The following is a 20,916-nucleotide window of genomic DNA, read 5'->3' on the forward strand; positions in this document are numbered from 1 at the left end:
CTTACCTACACACTCGCATACATTTTAGAACTAACCCCCATAAAGAGAAAGAAATTTTTTAGCTTAAATAGAACGCTACTTGAAAAAGACAGGAATTTAGGTAATGGGACCACCTTGTTTTCTAGGTGACAATAGTAAAGTCCAGACTTTATGTGGCTCACATGAGGTCAACCAACCAGTTAGTTAAAGCAGAATCATGATGAGATTTTGGGTTTCTTAATGCCCGCTCTAATGTCCCATGTATCATACATAATCCCCTGCTTCCCTGCTCACCAAAATCACATAAATAAGATCACAGTCACACAGTATTCAACCTACAAGTGCATGGTCATCCAATTTCACACATCTGTAAACAGCTCTAGAAAAACTGTCAGCATAGGAACCACTCCGGCGAGCAGAATAGAGATCCAGACCCAGCAAAGGGCTTCCTGTTGCTGCCCTTGGAAAAAAGGCAGCCTCTTTATTCATGAGGTCATGGTGACTCTGGTAGAAATATCCACTCCTTTTAGGAAGACCACACAAAAAAGCATGCACTAGAAAGTTCTGAAAGAACGCCCTCAACCCCACACAGCATTTATAGTTAACTCTGGGTGGCAGGTGGGGGAGAAAGAAGGAGCACACAAAGGAGGACTTCGTTTTAACTTTTTCCATATTGTACTGTCTGAATATTTCACTATAAGCATGAATAAATATGGTAATAGAAAAAAAAACACCTTTGGCCAGGTGCAGTGGCTCATTCCTATAATCCCAGCACTTTGGGAGGCCAGGGGAACACTTGAGCCCAGGAATTTGAGAACAGCCTGGGCAACATACTGAGACCCTGTCTCTACAAAAAAAAAAAAAAGTTTAAAAAGTAGCTGGGCATGGTGACACATGCCTGTAGTCCCAGGTACTTAGGAGGCTGAGGTGGGAGGATAGCTTGAGCCCATGAGGTCAAGTCTGCAGTGACCCGGGATGGTGCCACTGCCCTGTAGCCTGGACGACAGAGACCCTGTCTTAAAAAAATAACAATAAAAAAGAAGGGGAAAAAAAAGCACTTTTGAAAATCTTTCTCTTTTCCGCAGGGTTTCTGAAAAAGAGGAGAGTCAATTGTGAGTATGTTGTCTTTCTATTTTGCTCTCCCTTAGAAAAGGAGCAGAGAAGATCAATGTCTTTTCACAATTGTTTATTGGGAATTGTAGTGAAAAAGCTAAAAAGAGGAGTGGGAGTAGGGAAGAGAGGAGGAAGGAGAGGTGGTGAGCAGAATCAGTCAGGTTTTTTGCAAGGCGACCTTGAGAGAATAAAGGAAACTGTGTCAAAGTTCTGCAGGGCTTTGGGACTGCATTCCTGGGACTGCATTCCTGGCTGCAGGGTGGAGGCAGTGTGTGTCAGAGGCAGGAAGGCAGATGCTGAGGTCAGAGTGGCCTGCTGGGTTAAGCTGTACTCTGAATGAGCATTAGTGGAGCCCAGCAGCCTCTCTGTGGGCAGCATGGTGTTGGTGATATACTCTGGGAAGGAACCCCTTAACCTGAGCTACATCGGTTGACAAAGGTTACCCAAAGCATTTCCTCCTAACTAAGCATCCCAAGTTGCTCTGAACCTGGCCTGAACACGGGTGCAGGCACTTTCATGGTGCTCACAACCACTAGGATAAAACATGACCTTCAGATCATCTCCCTTGTTCCTTGCTGAGAGCCCACAGACCATCATTTGGGGACTATGGGCCCAGAGACTGAAACAGAAGGGCTAATTTGGAAAGAGTTCAAGAGAAACCAGGGCAAAGGGCCCCTGAACCACATTTTCCATATCTGCCTTAGGGTGCATTCTTTAACCTTTTCTCCTCAAGTTCTACCCAAAAGCCTGTGCAGTCAGCTCCTTGGGAGGAGGACTGCATCAATCCTTTGTATCTCCAGAAAAGTACTCAGGGCTTTCTTAAAAAAAATCTAAGAGACAGGGTCTCACTCTGTTGCCCAGACTGGAGTGCAGCGGTGTGATCCTGGCTCACTGCAGTCTCAACCTCCTGGGCTCAAGCGATCCTCCCAAGTCAGTCAGCCTCTGTGCTACAAATGTGTGCCACCATGCCTGGCTAATGTAAAAAATATATTTTTTTTAGTGATGGGTCTTGTTATGTTGCCCAGGCTGGTCTAGAACTCCTAGGCTCTAGCACTCCTCCCTCCCACCTCAGCCTCTCAAGTACCTGGGATTACAGACATGAGCTACTGTACCTGGCTCTAGAAATTGGCTTTTTAAAGTACTAAAAACTCTGGCAGGGTGACTAACACATCGTGATGACTTAATAAATGTTTGAGAAAATGAATGAAAGCCAATTAAAGTGTTACTATGATTCCATAAAGTGTCCATAACTGAAGTTTTATATTGGTTTCTTTAGTAGAAGAGACTCTGTCCCATCCCTGACACCAACCGAGTCTCAGGTTCTTCTGGGTCCTCAATAGAGCTGGGGAACTTGTGTTATCAACATACTGTTAGGAGAGGGTTTTGAGTATAAGAAAAGTGCTTTCCTCAGCATATTCTCAGGGTTCAAATGACACAGTTGTTATCTGAAGGTACACAGACCAGAGAGCGCAGCAGTGCCCAGGGTTAAGATGTGGCTTCGGCCGAGTTTGGTGGCTCATGCCTATAATCCCAGCCCTTTGGGAGGCCAAGGCAGGCAGATCACAAGGTCAGGAGTTTGAGACCAGCCTGGCCGATATGGTGAAATCCCGTCTCTACTAAAAATACAAAAATTAGCCTGATATGGTGGCAGGCACCTGTACTGCCAGCTACTCAGGAGCCCGAGGCAGGAGAATTGCTTGAAACTGGGAGGCAGAGGCTGCAGTGAGTCGAGATCGCGCCACTGCACTCCAGCCTGGGCGACAGAACAAGACTCCGTCTCAAAGAAGAAGAAGAAAAAAAAAAAGATGTGATTTCAATGACTTCCAGATCCAGGACTTATGTACAGCCATCCCCGGTCCTCCTCCTTTTGCTTTCCCCGAGTCAGCCTCCTCTGTCCACTGTCACAGTCCTTTCTATTACCTGTCCAGGCTCTTGCTGCCTCCAGCTGCTACTTCCACTTCCATTTAGCTCCCCACAAGAATCTTGGCCCTGCCCCCATGCCCTGTGAAGACTTCTGGCCCTCAGCATCCCTTAAAAACCTGATCTCAGTTGCATCATTGTTTTCTCCTGCCTTATGGATCTTCAACTTACACTACATGGAACAATTAGCTACAGGTGCTTAACATGTATGAATAAAATATTCATTAGCTGGCACACCACAGAGACTGCACCCTCAAGTGCTGGAAGCAGGCTGGCGGGGGCGCTGCTGTCCACTCTGTTGATAATGCTGATGCTGCACCAAGCGCACCACCAAGCAGCCTGGACACCCAGAATGCCTCCATCTTTCTGGGCTTCGGTTTCCTCATCAGAAGAATGCAGGGACTGTGTTATATTGAGAACTGATCACTAATTTATCTATTAATTCAACACACACGTTTGGAACACCTACGAAGGCAGAGACTCTAGTATTAGTACTAGTGCACTTTACCAGGCACTGGTGACACCAACATAAATAAAACGGTGGTGCCCTCCAGTGGCGAACAGGCAGTGGGTGACACCAGCAAGAGCAATCTTAAGCAACCACATTTTCTGACTGTAAGAAGTAGAATACCAGTGTTCAACTCTGGTTTTTATGCTCGTTTCTATTTCCTCCTGTACTATCTTTGCAATTCTCAAAACAGCCAAATTTTAGTTCTGACGGTAATTAGAAACTGTGATGAAATTGGCACCTGTATAAAAGGCATATTTTAAATTTTTTTTCCTGTTGATTATCACATTTTAACCTCTGATGCTGATGATACCTATGACAGAAATATTTTTTTTCCAAAAGAAAAAGTTGTACTTTGCTTTATTTATGATCATAATACTTTACTTTCTTATTAAGAATCAAGATTGGGGCCAAGTGTGGTGGCTCACACCTGTAATCTCAGCACTTTGGGAGGTTGAGGTGGAGGTCAGGAGTTCAAGACCAGCTTGACCAACATGGTGAAACCCTGTCTCTACTATTCTAACCTAATTGTATCAGCTCTCTACTGGAGGAAAAAAAAAAAAAAAAGAAAGAAAAAGGAAAAATACAAAAGTTAGTTGGGTGTGGTGGTGTGTGCCTGTAATCCCAGCTGTCCCTGGGCAATAGAGTGAGAGACAGACTCCACACCAAAAAAAAAAAAAAAAAAAAAAATCAAGATTGGTAGAGGTGGAATTATAAAAGGAAAATCACAGAAATTTAACCAATTATGCTTTTCCTTGGGCATTTAAACAACTTTATTCTAACTACATAAGGGTGTTTTTACAGCTTAACACAGGAAATCACAATTTGCAAGAATTCAAGCAGAATTTAAACTTGATCACCATTGCTTTTAATATGTATTATGAAGCAATAACCTTTTTTTTTTAGGTTCAAGTAAACAACTAGAATATTATATGGAGTGCAAGGGAACTAAAACATCAACTTAAATTGGTTATAAGAATGCTTATTTTCATATTAAGTACTCGAGTTTTGCACTCTCAGCTCTAGCTTCCTATTTATATTATCCCTTAATTTAAAAGAAAAATCAAGAACTAACTGAATTATTAAGGTGAACTCCTTTACTGCTCTGAATGGGCATAAATTTACTTTGAAACTCACCTTGAAAAGAGCATAAAGTTCTTCCAGCTCATCAATGGTAAAGGAAGTTTCTGTCACAATGGTTCGTACCTATAAAAATATTAAGCACAATGAATTTCACAAACTCAAAAAGTGTCATGCTGGAAAAATCCCTAATTTTCCCCTTTCAAATTGTTTTCGGTTCTGTCAGGCAGAATTCACGGCCAGCAGGAGTGTGAAGAAGGAAGACAACAAAGGCTGCCTGCTACTTCTCAAAGGACTTACCACATTGCGTTTCGTAGTATCCTCCAGTGTCTGGATCACTTTCAGTCTCTGTTTGAATCTCATCTGTTCAATCAAATCTGCCCGGATAGTTCCAAATTTCTGGAAAGGAGCAATATTGGTGTCTCTGAAAAAATCTCTTACAGCACACAATATCCTGTCTGCAGAATGCCTGCAACACACTCTTGACACATGAAAGAAATGACCTTTCATATGACAGGCATCCTATAGTACACCTTTAGTTACTGTTTTAAAGCCACCGAGCAATTAGAAATAAATATCTGGAAATTCTCAGGCAGCTCAGCAGTTGAATTAAATTTCAGAGTCAAATGTATTTTCCTTAAGTCATCGATTTTGTCAAGAAGCGCTAAATAAGGCTACTTGTTTTTTTTTGTTTTTTGAGACGGAGTCTCGCTCTGTCACCCAGGCTGGAGTGCAGTGGCCGGATCTCAGCTCACTGCAAGCTCCGCCTCCTGGGTTCACGCCATTCTCCTCTGGGACTACAGGCGCCCGCCACCTCGCCCGGCTAGTTTTTTGTATTTTTAGTAGAGACGGGGTTTCACCGTGTTAGCCAGGATGGTCTCGATCTCCTGACCTCGTGATCCGCCCGTCTCGGCCTCCCAAAGTGCTGGGATTACAGGCTTGAGCCACCACGCCCGGCTAAGGCTACTTGTGTATGAACAAATGCTTCAAAGAAAGAATCTTCTCAACTAGCAGAAAGGTCTAAGGCTAACCATTAGACTAGAAGATTGGAAGAAACCTCCAACCCTGTGTGAGGCTCCCTGCTCCTGACCAGTAGGTTCAAGAGCATTTGTCCATCTGGCCCAGAAATGCATGCTGTGTGTCTCCTGATGGCAGGCACTGTGAGCTAGCCATCTCTTCAAGCTCCCTAGTACCCCCTAAATGTTTGTTGTCAAAAGCCAAACCAGTCTATCTGAAGGCAGAGAAAGAATATATAAGATTTTATATCTCTTAGGGATGCAAAAGAAAGACAAAGAAACCTCGCTTAAAATCTGAAGCTTAACCCATGGAAGCAGTGACTGCAATAGTTAAATATATTTGGAAATCAAAAAAAGTATCTGAGACAGGTCTCAATCAGTTTAGAGGTTTATTTTGCCAAGGTTGAGGAAATGCCTGGGAAAGAGATGCAAGTCGCAGTAGGTTATGTGGCTTGCACTTTTTCCAGGGAGAGTTTTTAGGGCTTCAATATTTAAAGGAGAAAAAGGGCAAGAGGGGGAAGAAAGGGGAAATGAAAAAAAAGAGGGAAGGTATCACGTGTTGTGCAAAAAGGTGGGGTAGAGGGAACAGTCAACTATGTATTTGTCTGGCGCTCAGTAAATCTGCACTTTACATAAGATAAAGTAAACATACAGTAGGGGAAGATGACAAATATGATCTTATCTTAGGGTGGGGGGGGGTAGGTGGGGGTGATTTCTAGTCTTCCGTGGTCTTGTACCTGTGAAGAGCTGTTAATTTACATTGTCAGGGTGAGGGAGGCCCCCTTGGGAGACATGAGGCCTTCTTTCTTGCAGCTATGTGTCTAGTAACAAAAGGAAAGGCAGCTTTTTACAAGACTCAGTTTCCAAGCTAACTTTTCCCTTTGGCAACGTGAGTCTGGGGTCCTGAGATTTTGTTTTCCTTTTGCATAAAGGATAAAGAAAAAGCTGACAAACAGCATAAGTGTTGGTAAAGATACGGTGCAACCAAAACTCTTATATACTGCTGGTTGGAGTATCAATTGGTACAACTGTTCTGGAAATCTGTTTGGCAGTATCTACCGACTGAACATTCTTATGATTCTTATATTCCGCTACTAAGTATATACCCCCAAAAAAGCATATATATATATGTGTGTGCGTGTGTATATACATATGCTATATATATATAATTTTATTTTTTTACCAAAAGACATGTGCTAGAATATTAATAGTGACACTATTAACCAAAAGTCGGTAACCACTCAAATGCTCATGCACAGAATGGATAAATGGCAATATCATCACATAATCAACTATTTTGCAGCAATAAAAAGAACAATGTATTCAAATCTTACAATCATAATACAAAGCAAAAAAAAAAAACAAAAAAAAAACAGAAAAGAGCCTATTCCGTGAGATTCCATTTGTATCAAGTTCAAAAGAAATCAAAGATAATCTATGCTTTTAGAAGTCTGGAGACGTATTAACCATGGTTGGATGGACAGTGACATGAAAGGGGCACAAGGGGCACTTCCGTGTTGCTAGTATGTTCTATTTTTGATCTGGGTAAACAGTTACATGAGTATATTAAAACAGGCTTTAAAAAGAGTGCCTTTGTGAGCCTTTGACCTCTTTATCAATACCTACTCCTCAGAAATTTGCAACCATTTCTACCACCTCCACTTTTTCGTTGTTGTTGTTAAAAATGAACTCAATATGTTTTAAAGCTTGGTATTACCAAAATCACAGTACAAACATCAAGTCACACGCCCACATGACAGAATTCAATTTATAAAATGTTTCTCGGGAAGCCCCCACTGGGCCCATGCCCAAAGAGAGCCCGACCCAAGCCTGGGGTCTCTGGATGGGCAGAAAAGGTGAGTATGGGCGTCGGGGGGGAACTCGGGGTAGGGGGAGGAGGGCAGAGAGGAGGGAAAGTGGAGAAAAATGCAGACTCAGAAGCAGTCCATATAAGAGCTCAAAAAGAGCGAGCCAGCAATAGTATCACAATGATACAGTACAAATCAAAGAAAAAATAAAAATAATTTGGCTGATACAGCAGGCTACACTGCCAAGAATCCAGATGGTGGCCTTCCTGCGGCCATCCGCACGGGCCTCCTCACCCACCATCTCTCCCGTGTGCCCACTCGCTTCCCTCTCGCTCACTTGCAGGCACTCTCTCGCTAGGAAACACGTAAAGTATTTTGTGTTTGGAGCTAGTAACCTTAGTCAAATGAGTCCTCCGAAGAGTTGCCGAAGGAGGAATGCACCTCAGCCTCTCGAAGCAGCAAACAAAATGGCCGCTTCCTGCTGGTGGCCGGCTTGGGTTTCAGAGATGGGCGCCAGGCCCTCTTGGTCAGCCAGGGGCTGCCAGCTGCCTTGCTGTTCTTTACCACCATGCCACACAGGAGGGAAGGCGTCAGTTTGGATCCAGCTGGAGGGGCCTTGGGCGGGCCGCTCTCCTTCAGGAATTCTTCCTCTTTCTCTGAGTGCGTATTGTAAGAGTAGCTGCTCACCTCGGAGGCAAACGCGGCATGGGCCGACTTGGGCTGGTTTCTGGCCTTGAACCCTGCCCCTATCCTCCTGGCTTTGGCGGCCCTTTTGTGTTTACCTTCTCTGGAAGATTTCAGAGACAGGTCGAGGCCCTTGGCCAGCACCTTCCTGTCCTTGCCCAGCAGGCTGTCATAAAGAGTTAAGTACCTGCTGCAGCCCCGGCCAGTTTTCGATTTCCCCCCAGCACTGTCCGAAAACTTGAAGGGTGACTTCAACTTGTCCTGCTTGGTGAAGGAGAGGGTCTTTGTCGAGCTTGCCTGCCAGCTGCTCCTGATCGCTGGCCATCTTCTTCTTCTTAATCTTTATTTGACTTATGAAGTCAGACGAGGCCTCGCATTCATACCAAGTCTGGTTCCTCCCCCTGGCTTTCCCCATTCCAGTGAGGGCATTGTGTTCCTCCTCGGGCCCTTTGTGTCTCTTCCTTATTCCTGCTCCCAGCTCATAGTCATTTGATGTCAGCAGAGACTTGTTGCTCAGCTTTTGGCTACTGTTGCAGCTCTTCTTCCTCTTGCAGGGGGCGACAGGGGGCGACAGGGCGCTCGGGGACGTGGGTCTGTTTCTGTGGCCTGCGTACCAAGCTTCCATGGGACTCCTCGTGCCTGTCCTCGGAGTCCCAGCGCCGCCGCAGCTTCACCAGTTTGCGCTGCTTCTCCTTGTACTGGCGCTGGACCTCGGCCGGCAGCATCTGGAAGTCCAGCTCCAGGGCGTCTATGTCCTCCAGGGAGGACTTTATGGGGTACATCCGCTCCTCCTTCTTGCGCATCCAGCTGTACTTCTTGTGGGCCTCAGCTCCAGTGGGAGCCGCAGGTTCTTGAGCGGGTCCCACCACGGGCCCATCCAGCACCTCCCTCAGCATGTGGCTGCAGGCTGCCAGCAGGCTCTCCAGTGAGGGTCGCACCACCAGGGCCAGGGCCGCGCCACCAGGGTCCGCTCCACACCTCCTGGCTTCTCCTCTCCAGCTCCAACTCTGCGATCTCGCTCAGCAGGGTGATGCCGTGCAAAAAGCTCTGCTCCAAGACAAGGCTCTCTGCAGCTTCCAGCTTCTCCAAGGCCTGGGCTCCAGCAGCACCTGGGGAGTGCAGAGGCCTGGCCTGGGGCAGCTCCACGGCTGCCTCCTGGGCGTTCATGCCAGTCAGTGCGTCTTCTAGGCCGGGCAGGAACTACTCAGAGCTTGCCTCTTCCAGGTAAGCAGGTGCTGCTGGGCACAGGCACGGCCTCCTGGGGCTCCAGTCTTAGGCACTGTCCCTCCCCGGCGGGCACGTCAGTCTGACATTTCCAGGCTGGGCGGAGGCTCGCTCGGGGCCGCCTGGGCCAGGCCTTCCTCCGGCGCTGCCTCTGCCGCGGGCACCGCCACGGGCACCTCCACTGGCTCCTCCTTGGCCTCCACCAGCGTCTCGGGTGTCAGCTGCCATCCCAGGTCCAGGGAGCCCGTGCAGGGTTCTGTCTGGCCCGGGGAATCCAGGCGTGCTTCAGGCCCCTCTGCAGTCTGGGCACTTGGAGGGCTCGGTGCAGCCCTGCCCGGTGGCACTCAGCGCCTGGGCCTCCGACAGGCCACCTCCGCAATCGCCTGCAGGGCTCAGGGTAGCCATGGTTTCCGTGGCGGGCAGTGGCACCGGCAACTCCAGAGGTGGCAGCTCTGTGGGGTGCTCGTCCATGTCCTCCATCTCCGCCTTCGCCTCCCGCTAGGCCAGAGGCTCTTCCTCCGGGCCCTCCCGCAGCGGCTCTGGGATCTTGGAGGGGGATAGGCGGATGGACTTGTCTTCACACCAGAGTGTCAGGCACCTGGGCCCATCAGCTGGGAGCAGCACACCAGGGGCCAGGCCATCCGCATTGGCAGCCGCTGTGGGCTGCCCCAGGAAAGGGTAGGGCCTCGCGTAGTGTGGTGGCAGGGCTTGGAATGGGTACCTGGGCGGCATATCTGAGAACAAGGCCTGGAAGGTAATGCGGCAGGTCTTCCTTCTTGAACTCCAGGTCTTCCTTCTGGAACACATTCTCGGGGGCCTCTTCCTTGCTGGTGATACCCAGGGTGGAGAGCGGAGAGGGGGGTGGCGGGCTGGTGGGGTAGGAGCTGGGGGTAGCAGAGTAGGCGTAGGCAGGCGGCTTGGACACGTCCTCCAGCTGCTGGATGACCTTGGCCTTCAGGGAGGCCATGGGGGATGCGCAGGGCGATGGCGGCAGGCTCATCGCCTTGCCGTAGATGCTCGCAGGGCCGGCGGCCAGGCCAGGGGCTTCCGCAGCAGCACCCCGGGGCCAGTGGTGGCCAGACCAGCCTTGCCCGTGGCCTCCAGGCCCCGGTTGCTCCCCTTCTCCTCCATCTCTGCCCGGTACTCCTGCGCCTTCAGCCACTCCAGCTGGGCGCTCCTTTGCAGTTCCAGGGCCTGGGCCACCCACTGCTGCAGGTACAGGAACTCCTGTGGCTGCAGGAAGTGCTGCAGTGAAAAGAGCTGCAACTGCTGGGCGTAGTGCAGGGGCTGCGGCCCGGAAAGTACAGGGGGGGCAAAGGGGCGGCACCGTGGCCCGCTCCATCAGGTCCGCCATGTGAGGCAGGTGATCGCTGGGAATGACCAACAGCTGGCCCTACTGGGAGTTCCTGACAAACTGGTAGGCCGACGGCAGGGAGTCCCCAGGCTGGGTGGGAACGCTGGAGCCATGCCCTAGTGCAGAGATGGGGGGCCCAAGCCCTAGAGGTGTCCGGCAAGCCACATGGACAACCAGGGGTGCCTGGCCAGATGGGCTGCGAGGTCCACAGACTAGCAACCCAAGCCTTCCAGCACCAGGCCGGGGTCACCAGGAGGTTGGAGTTCAGGCCGTTAGGAGCACAGCTGGTAGGGTGCACGTGGGCCAGGTCAACCAGCTCCTTACTCTCTCTAAGCAACTTCTCCTGATCTCAGTCCAGCCAGGCCCCCAGCAGCTGTTACTCCTGGTGTCTGGCCCAGGGTCCACACAGTCCTCATCTGCTAGGCTGTGCCCTTTCACATTACTCAGTGACAGAGGGTACTCCTGGTCTGCCAGCCCAGGCCCCAGCTGGCCACTGCTGCCACTATTCTTCTGCCAGGCCATGGCCACTGCAGTGCCCACCAGTGGGTGTCGCACTTCTGCCTTACCCTGGGCACCAGAGCCCTCGCACCTGAAAGCCTTGGCGCTCTCCAGCCTTTCCAGGCCCGCTTCAGCTGCCGGCCTCCACTTTTAACTACCCCTAAGTCACTATCCTCTCTTGCAAGAGACTCTAAATACATCTCTGCACTTCCACCAGGCAATGCATCATTATCTTCCCCCAGTAGTAAGAATATCAGACAACGCTCTTCCTTTGTTTAAAATTCCAGTGATTTTTCATCCTCTCTCGGGATAAAATTCCAAGGCCTCTAAGCCCTTCATGCTCTTTCCACCTTTCACAATGCCCTCTCTGGCCAGCCACCACCAACCTCTTCTTACTCATCAGTTCTAGTGGCCTCTTCTTGTTCCCCAAGTGCATCATGCAGACTCCCTGCCAGCCACAGCCTGAGCACCGGCTGCTGGCTGCCCCCCTCTGTGCTTCTCTCAGACAGCACTGTGTTCGGTCCTCCATGGCACCTGTGTCTCTGCTAATTGTCATCTCACCAGAACAATAAACGCTCAGAGAAACAGTATGTCCCCACCCTTCACTGTGCTGTGTTCCTTCTTACTTGCCATTAGCACCACCTTGCATTTGTTTTTTTTGTTTGTTTGTTTTTGCTTAGTAAATCTATCACCACTTACTCTATGGCAGAGACTGTGTGACCAGGACATGAGCTGAGGACAGTGCTGATTCACATGTAAATGCTCAACAAATATTTGCTGAACTTAGGGGGTCCTCATGATCATCCCAGGAAGTAAGTGCTCTTCCTATCCCCATGTCAGAGACAAAGAAATCGAAGTTTAGCAAAAATCATTAACTTGCTCAAGTGTACACAGCTGGTAAGCAGCAAAGCTAAGTTTGAACTCAGGTCACCAGATTCGAGAACTCGTGCTCTTAGCTCCATCCTGGGGAAACTTCCTAGCGCCTTACCTCTCTGACTTGCTGCACAGCACAGCAGGCACCCAATAACTGGCTAGGGATGCCAGATTCAATGAATAAAAATATAGAAAATACAGGATGCCCAGTTAAATTTGAATTTCAGGAAAACAATGAATACTTTTTTACTATAAGTATATCCCAATCAATATTAATTAATCCTGTATTTTTTCTGACATCCCCATAGCACCTCTCTATAGATCAGTCCATGTAGTGGACTCTAAACTATTATATTTCCTAAGTTGGAATTTACAGCAAAAAAGACTATGCCTTTCTAGTATCTTTTACTTTCTGTTTTGAAAGGACTAATCCAGGGAATTCGGTTTTGACCCAGGCATTCCTTTCAGATGATCAGAGCAGAAGAGTACACTGACATCTCTGAATCTGCACAGTCCATCTTCCACCAGCAATGTGGTGAGTGGGTCTCAAGCTTATGAAAGCAGGATTTATGGAAGAAACTTCTCATCTCCAAAGAAGTGCCTTCCAAAGGTGGAATCGGATTCTTCTCAACAATGAAGATGCAATACGTATTTGCACTGAAAAGCTGGAATTCAAGAGTTAGTAGGGGCTGCCATTAATGATGAAAAGCAATTATATTTAATTCACTATGGGGTTTTATCTTTGGCTAGGAAAGAAAAACTTTCAAGGAAGGTAAGTCTTTTGATCCAAAGAAAAGCAGTGAGCATCCATTGCAAATTACATGCCTAATGATGAAGAACTGGGAATTTATTACTTCAAACTAGGCCATAGGATGCCTGTGATCAGTAAAAAACACTAGCTGTGAGACAGAAGGAAAGACAGCTGTATTGTACCTACAACTGTTAGGGACATTAACATGCCATCTCATTTGCATCTTACAATAACTTTAGTGAGTCTAGACCTCTGTTTTATGAATGGGCAAACCAAGGTTTGGAGAGGTTAGGTCCCCCGGAGTTCCACTGTGGTTGAGCTGTAAGTGCTCTGAGACCCAGATAAATAGCTTTGTAACTCCACCGACTACCATTCTATCATAGGCAGTAAGTTCTTCCCTGTCTCTGGGTTAAAAAGAACATAAATTCGGCCGGGCGCGGTGGCTCAAGCCTGTAATCCCAGCACTTTGGGAGGCCGAGACGGGCGGATCACGAGGTCAGGAGATCGAGACCATCCTGGCTAACACGGTGAAACCTGTCTCTACTAAAAAAATACAAAAAACTAGCCGGGCGAGGTGGCGGGTGCCTGTAGTCCCAGCTACTCAACAAAAAAAACAAAAAAAACATAAATTGTGGAGCTAGACAAAATTGCAGTGAGCTGAGATCTGGCCACTGCGCTCCAGCCTGGGCCACAGAGCGAGACTCTGTCTCAAAAAAAACAAAAAAAACAAAAAAAACATAAATTGTGGAGCTAGACAAAATTTGATTCAAATTATTGTTCTTTGACTAATTAGCTATGTGAGTGAGCAACTCAGTTGAGTCTTCTGACCCTGTTTCTTCCTCTATAAAATGAGACCCCAAAGCTGTCCTTGTAAAACTGTGTTGGAGATAAAGATACATTAATATAAAGTCCCAATAATAGTAACTAATATTAAACATTGGCTTTGTAATCTTTTGCAGGTTGCTAAGCAAAAGAGCTACTTCCTCACAAGCCTGACATTCAAACAGCCCCGTGTGTCTCATATCTAATTAATATCAACTAGAAATGGATTCTGCTATTTGTTAGGTAGGGCCCTTTCCTCAGCCAGGACTCTGCAACTTACCAGAGACCAAACACAATGGCCCTTCCCTCTGGAGCAAATGCCCAACCTAAAAGGAAACCATGGACTCCAAGTTCTGCTTGGCTATTTTTGGAGGATTTGTAAGGGAATGTGAGCAATTAGAATGACATGGGGATCTCTCTCCCTCCCCTGACTTTGGGAGGGGCTCTGCCAGAATTAAATGCTAAAAACAGGACAAACAAAACTTGGCTCAGTAAATGCTGCAGCCAACACTTCCCATTACCCAAAACAAAGACACAGGTGTGGATATAATACCTTCTTCCAGGCATCGCATATTCCAGTTCCTTGAGAAGTGCTAGTTCACTAATGTAACAGTAATACTTGTTCCAAATAGAATTTGTGCTGGAGGTAAGGGAGCCTACAATTATTATTATTATTTTTTGTTGTTCTGAGACAGTCTTGCTCTGTCGCCCAGGCTGGACGGCAGTGGTGTGATTTTGGCTCACTGCAAGCTCTGCATCCCGGGTTCACGCCATTCTCCTGCCTCAGCCTCCCGAGTAGCTGGGACTACAGGTGCCCGCCACCACGCCTGGCTAATTTTTTGTATTGTTTTTTAATAGAGATGGGGTTTCACCATGTCAGCCAGGATGGTCTCGATCTCCTGACCTCGTGATCTGCCCGCCTCAGCCTCCCAAAGTGCTGGGATTACAGGTGTGAGCCACCGCGCCTGACACAATTATTTTAATTTTCTAAAATTTCCCTTCCTTGAACAATAAACAAAATTATCCATCTTTGTTTATGTCTCTTCTCCAACTCAACTATTTTGAAAATTTTGTTTTGATGTAATCCAACTCAATTCTTATCTGAATGTTTCTGTGGCCTGTTTCTAATTTTTTCAGTTTAATTTCTAACATCTTTATTGGCAGAAAGGCAATTTATTATTTTTTTTGAGATAGGGTCTTACTCTAGTGTCCAAGATGGAGTGCAGTGGCATGATCATGACTCACTGTAGCCTCAACCTCCTAGGCTCAGATGATCCTCCCACCTCAGCCTCCCGAGTAGCTGGGACTATAGGCATGTGCCACTACGCCTGGCTAATTGTTGTATTTTTTTGTAGAGATGGAGTCTCCCTATGTCGCCCAGGCATGTCTCAAACTCCTGAGCTTAAGTGGTCTGCCTGCCTCGACCTCCCAAAGTGCTGAGATTATAGATGTGAGCCATGGCACCTGGCCAGAAAGGTAATTTTCAAAGCAGACGGTACTTCTTTTTATTGCTTTGCCCCTGTGGGTCCTGATACCAACCAACAAATAGGTGTGTGGCCCTTCATTTCAGACCACTTTCCTCCATCCTGCCTGCAGACGTTCTCTTTCTCTCCCCCAGACTTAGAACAAGGAGCAAGTAGCTCAGATAAAGGAATGAGGTGGAGATGAGTCTGTCTCAAGTTTATGTTCTCTGGCTCCTCCCACCCCACCATCATTCCTGAGTGGAACAAGCGTTCTCCTGCCCACGCTGGGCAGTGTTTCTGTGATTTACTTTATTCTTCAAAGCTTACCCTGTGTTACTGGGAAGACAACGATGGATGAAGAAAAGACATAGATTTTTAAAAGAGACTGACCACACGGTCAAGCTCAATCAAGTTCAATCAGCCCTTCCTATCTAAATCTTCCAAAGAGAACTTGAAATATTTAAATGCTACAGCTTAAAAAACACCCAGCAAAACAAAACAACAACAAAGCTCAATGTAGGCCAGAGGGCCATGGAATGATGTGAATGAGTCTGCCCACCACAGGGAAATTCACTGAAATAAAAAGAAGGCATTGTTTCTAATATGCAAAGTCTATGGTTTATTTCTATTTTAAAATAAAACTAGGTCATCAAATCATGCTCAAAATGCCTCTTCGTTGTTTCTGAATTTGTGGGGTTATTTTCCCAGTATGCAGAATGGGGTTCACTACTGTTAACAGAAGGCTGAGCACCAGTGACACCTGAGAGACATTCCTTGATCAGAAAAAAACTCCAAATACTTAAGATAGTAAATAAGGCTCTGCCTTGGATGACTGGGTGAGAGAGAGGAGAAATTGATGGAATGTGAAGCTTTAGGGTATAGAAAAGCCTAACATTACAGGAGGCGGAGCCCAAGAGACAAAAGAGGGGTTCTCACACACAGGGGGCTGCAAAGAAACAGCCCCACACACTCTACCTTGACTTCTAAGGGGGTGGCGTCTGTCTGCACCTGTGTATTTATGTGTTTGGTGGGGAGTAGATGTTAAGGAGGGCAGAAGAGGAGGGTGAGGGGGGCAGAGGAGGCAGGAGATGATAAGAAGAAACAGGGATATGAATTCAGGTGAACAGAACTCTGGTGGAGTCCCATGTTCATTGAATGGGCGGCCCTTTCTAGGGTACTCTGATCTCTGAAGAGTCTCCACCCATGACTATATTCCCATCCGGGAACACCCTCATTACTCTGCCAGAAGTGGGCACATATTTTATATTTGAATACAGTATTTATATTTTATGTAAAAGTATATCATTTAATATTTTATGCTTCTTTAGGTGCCATGTCTTTTGAGATCTTTTGTCTACCAGAAAGGGCTAGAGAAACAGCTGTCACATAAATATGGAAATTACAAAAAACATTTAGTTTCAATATTCCATGTGAACTATTAGCTGTAGTGTGAACATGCTGCTGATTAAATTACAAAAAATAACTCTAAGCACAGTGTCCAGTATCACTATACTTTTACCTAGAATTTATTTTGAAGGTTGCTGTAAAGCAGAAGTCATGAACAGGCAGCCAATAGGCTAGAAAGTCCATGATGAATATTGTTTGGCCCAGGGAGTATTATAAAAAACAGGAACTTTCAAGTAAAATAAAGAGTTCCAATTTCTCTTGAAAAATAAAAAGTTTTGGCAGTAATGGTTCCTTGCCTCAGGTGCTAAAGAGACTGTCAACTCTAGCAGGTCCCAGCTGTTTAGTTCCATAAGCCTACCCTTTCCTACCACCTCCACTCCCTGCCCCATTGTTAAGTGCCTTGCTGAGTGACGCCACAGTCACGTGAATTTGTAATTCTGCTCTAGAGTATTTTCTTTTACTTTTTCTTTTTCTTGAGATGGAGTTTCGCTCTTGTTGCCCAAGCTGGAGTGCAATGGCAAGATCTTGGCTCACTGCAATCTCCGCCTCCTGGGTTCAATCGATTCTCCTGCTTCAGCCTCCCGAGTAGCTGGGATTACAGGCACCCGCCACCATGCCTGGCTGATTTTTTGTATTTTTAGTAGAGTCGTGGTTTTGCTGTGTTGGCCAGGTTGGCCTCAAACTCCTGACCGCAGGTGATCGTCTTGGCCTCCCAAAGTGCTGGGATTACAGGAGTGAGCCACCACGCCTGGCCTCTATTTTCTTTACATATACACCAATAATGTAAAGTTCGGCCTCTGTAAAGGAGACATGCTTTTGACACCTGGGCATTGTAGAAAGGGCATAGTTTCATAGTCACATGTAGCAAGGAGGACCCATAGCAAGTCCCAGATTTCACAGAAATTTTATAAAAACTGATGGCCCTCATGTTCTTCATCAGCAATATAGGGAAAATAAATCCTACCTCTTTGGAATGGTGTAAGAATTTTATACACACATAGGTAAAGCAATTAGTATGGTAGCTTTTATTATTCCTAGCATTGTTGATAAGAGAAAGAGAAAGATGAAGAGGAGAGAAAAAACACGTTTTAAAATCAGCAAAACCTGGCCGGGCACAGTGGCTCATGCCTGTAATCCCAGCACTTTGGGAGGCCAAGGCAGGCAGGTCACTTGAGCTCATCAGACGAGCCTGGCCAACATGGTGAAACGCCACCTTCACAAGAAAGACAAAGATTAGCGAGGTGTAGTGGTGCACACCTGCAGTCCCAGCTACTCAGGAGGCTGAGCTGGGAGGATGGCTTGAGAGCCTGGGAGACAGAGGTTGGAGTGAGCTGAGATGGCACCACTGCACTCCAGCCTCGGTGATAGGCCAGACTTTGTCTCAAGAACAACAAAAAAATTGCAAAACTTGCTAATGTTATAAGTGAGGTTCCATCAACAACTGGTGAGAACTAACTTATAGGTCCACATTTTCTTTTGAGGTATAAACAAACTTTTAAAAATTAAACTTAAAATTCAAAGTCATGGATTAGCAAAAAATGCCATGCCCAAACTCACCTTATCATTAGAGACACATAATGAAGAATTTATCTGTTAGAGATACATTCTTTAACAGGTGAAATAATATACTGTCAGGAGTTTGCTTTAAGTTACTCCAGGAAAAAAAGAAAAAAAGGTGGGGAGGAGTAATAAAACAAAGATCAGAAAAATGTTGATAGTTGTTGGGATTGGATCATGGGTTAAAGGAAATGTATTATGTTATCCTTTTGACTTGTACTGTGCTTGAAAATATCTAGTGCTTGCTGAGCGCAGTGGCTCACGCCTGTAATCCTAGCACTTTGGGAGGCCAAGGCAGGCGGATCATGAGGTCAGGAGATCGAGACTATCCTGGCTAACACAGTGAAACCCTGTCTCTACTAAAAAATATAAAAAATTTAGCCAGGCTTGGTGGCAGGCGCCTGTAGTCCCAGCTACTCCAGAGGCAGAGGCAGGAGAATGGCCTGAACCCAGGAGGCAAAGCTTGCAGTGAGCCGAGTTCGTGCCACTGCATTCCAGCCTGGGCGACAGAGTGAGACTCCATCTCAGAAAAAAAAAAAAAAAAAAGAAAAGATTATCTAGTGCTGATAATGTATCCCCAGGGCTGAGCATGATACCTAGTATAAGAAAGGTGCCTATACAATCTTAAATAAAGATTTCCTTGGTTGGGCACAGTGGCTTATGCCCGTAATCTTAGCACATTGAGAGGCTGAGGTGGATGGATCACTTAAGGTCAGGAGTTTGAGAACAACCTAGCCAACTTGACGAAGCTCCATCTCTTCTAAAAATATCAAAAAATTAGCCAGATGTGGTGGTGCACGCCTGTAGTTTCAGCTACTTGGGAGGCTGAGGCATGAGAATCGCATGAACACGGGAGGTGGAGGTTGCAGTGAGCCAAGATCAAGCCACTGCACTCCAGCCTGGGTGACAGTGGGAGACTCTGACTCAAATTAAAAAAAAAAAAAGATTTTGTTAATACATGAATAGACAAACGCTGTTTCTTGCGTCTCTTGGGTCCTTCCCATCTATAACCACACTATCTTTTTTGCTTGTCTGTTCCTTCAGCTCTCCCCCTCCTCCAATGTGTTGCACAGAAAGCAGAGATAACGTACTTCAAGAAGAATGCTCTTCAGTCTCCAGTGGCTGTTGGATGCCTTCCAAGTCAATTAGTGATTTCAAGACTCCCTACTAACCAGCTCCACTGGACCACTTGACCTCATGACCATCAGTACATCCGTAATTCCATCTCTCTTCTAATCCAGATAAACTCCTTTGGTCCTGACTTTAATGCAAGGGAGCTCTTACTTGGATACTGGCTGCTGCTTTCTAGCTGTGCAGCTTGGAAAAACTAGCTCAACCTCTCTTAACTTACATTTTCACCTTGAAATGCATTAACATTTACATGGCAGGGCTGCCTACAAGGCACCCAGCACCTTGCCCCACACATGGTAGGCTCTCGATGAGTAATAGCTATTATAGTAATCATTAATAAGCCAGATACACATTACTCTAAGCTTTCACAAATGCCTATCCATCTTCACAGATTGTGCCTTCTGTTTTATTAGCCACATCCTTTCCCTGCTTAACACTTTTCAGACTAAACACACTGGGCTGGGTCATCTCAAACATGAAGCGGCTCTGTGACAGCTGTGTACCCACTTTAAGGCCTATTAACATCCTCTTGTGCCTTCCAGGAGGGGCATCTCAGTCTATGAATCAAACTTAAAGATTGGGACTTTGTCTTTTACTTCTATATTACTCTGCCCAAAGTGCAGGGCTTCACACAAGGGTCTACGCAGAAGAAAACTGGAGTCTCATACCACCTGCACAATTCCTTTCAACAGAGGCTTAGGGGAACTAATAATGAGTGAGATTTTCCCCACGAGATATTTATGAAGTGAACTTATCAATATCAGACTGATTTCTAGCAACCTCGGGAGCCCTTAACTAAATCTCAAAAGATGAATGTGCTTTCAGGATTTCTTTCCTATGTTTCAATTGTCACAGCTAATTATCCTGAGGAACAGAAAGAAATGCATTGTGTACCTGAGAACATTCAGGTGTCATGCCTGAGCCCAAACCAGATTCTTATCCACATCACTGATTAGCCCCATTCTGCCAGTGCAGTGAATCTCAACCCTCATTGGACATTTGGAATCACCTGGGAAATTTTTTAAAAAATACATACTCTTGGGCTTCATGCCTAGATTCAGATTTAATTGGCCTGGGGTGGAGCCTAGGAGTTTGTTTTTAAAAGCTTAGCTTAAAAAAATAAAATTAAGTGATTTAATGCACAGGCAGGATTGAAAACCACCAATTTACTGGTTAGGAGGTAAAAAAACGATCAGCAAGAGTTCGTGGTGTTCTCTTACAGTTGGTCTACAAGGCGTTAGAGAGCCACTGGAAACATGAGCAGAGTAGTGACACTTAAGCAGAGAAGAGAAAACAAAAACCCAGTTACCATGCACCGAAAGACCTGGTAATACAGGCACTGATATAAATTAAAAGGATTGTCTTTCCAGGCAGCAGAAGGGAACTGCAGCTTTGTCCTGTTATGATAGGATGTTTGGCAGCCTGAGGGCCACCATTAGGGATCAGCCCAAGAGGATGTAAATGGAAATCAGCCCTTGGCCTTGTCTCAATTCTTTGCTTTCCCTTGAAAAATGGGTAAAGTGCTGACTTCAGCATGAAGCTAGCTTATCTGCTGTTGAGAATAAAGCTGAGTTGCCACATACTAACCTTTAATACTTTAGGAATAATGCTCAAAATCCTAAGGAAATTGAACACTTGAACAAAAGATTCTTAGCAAAACAATTGTACTTCTGCGCAGAGGGCTGCCTCCTTGGCCAGTTGCCATGAGAGCACATCTGAACAAAGGGC

The 20,916-nt window shown here is 46.3% G+C and overlaps 1 protein-coding gene across 1 annotated transcript in view; it reads right to left on the reverse strand.

Moving 5' to 3' along the window:
- TBC1D9 (TBC1 domain family, member 9 (with GRAM domain)) overlaps nt 1-20,916 on the reverse strand; it is a 134,486-nt gene that overhangs the window by 13,624 nt on the left and 99,946 nt on the right. Inside the window, exons 14-15 of the mRNA XM_011955806.1 lie at nt 4,901-4,999; nt 4,658-4,726 (exon numbers count right to left, since the gene is read on the reverse strand). Of these exons, the coding sequence (XP_011811196.1) occupies nt 4,658-4,726; nt 4,901-4,999 (168 nt within the window). The remainder of the gene's footprint in view (nt 1-4,657; nt 4,727-4,900; nt 5,000-20,916) is intronic.

This window comes from Colobus angolensis, unplaced genomic scaffold, assembly GCF_000951035.1.
Source record: "Colobus angolensis palliatus isolate OR3802 unplaced genomic scaffold, Cang.pa_1.0 Scaffold400, whole genome shotgun sequence".
Classification (NCBI taxonomy): Eukaryota; Metazoa; Chordata; class Mammalia; order Primates; family Cercopithecidae; genus Colobus; species Colobus angolensis.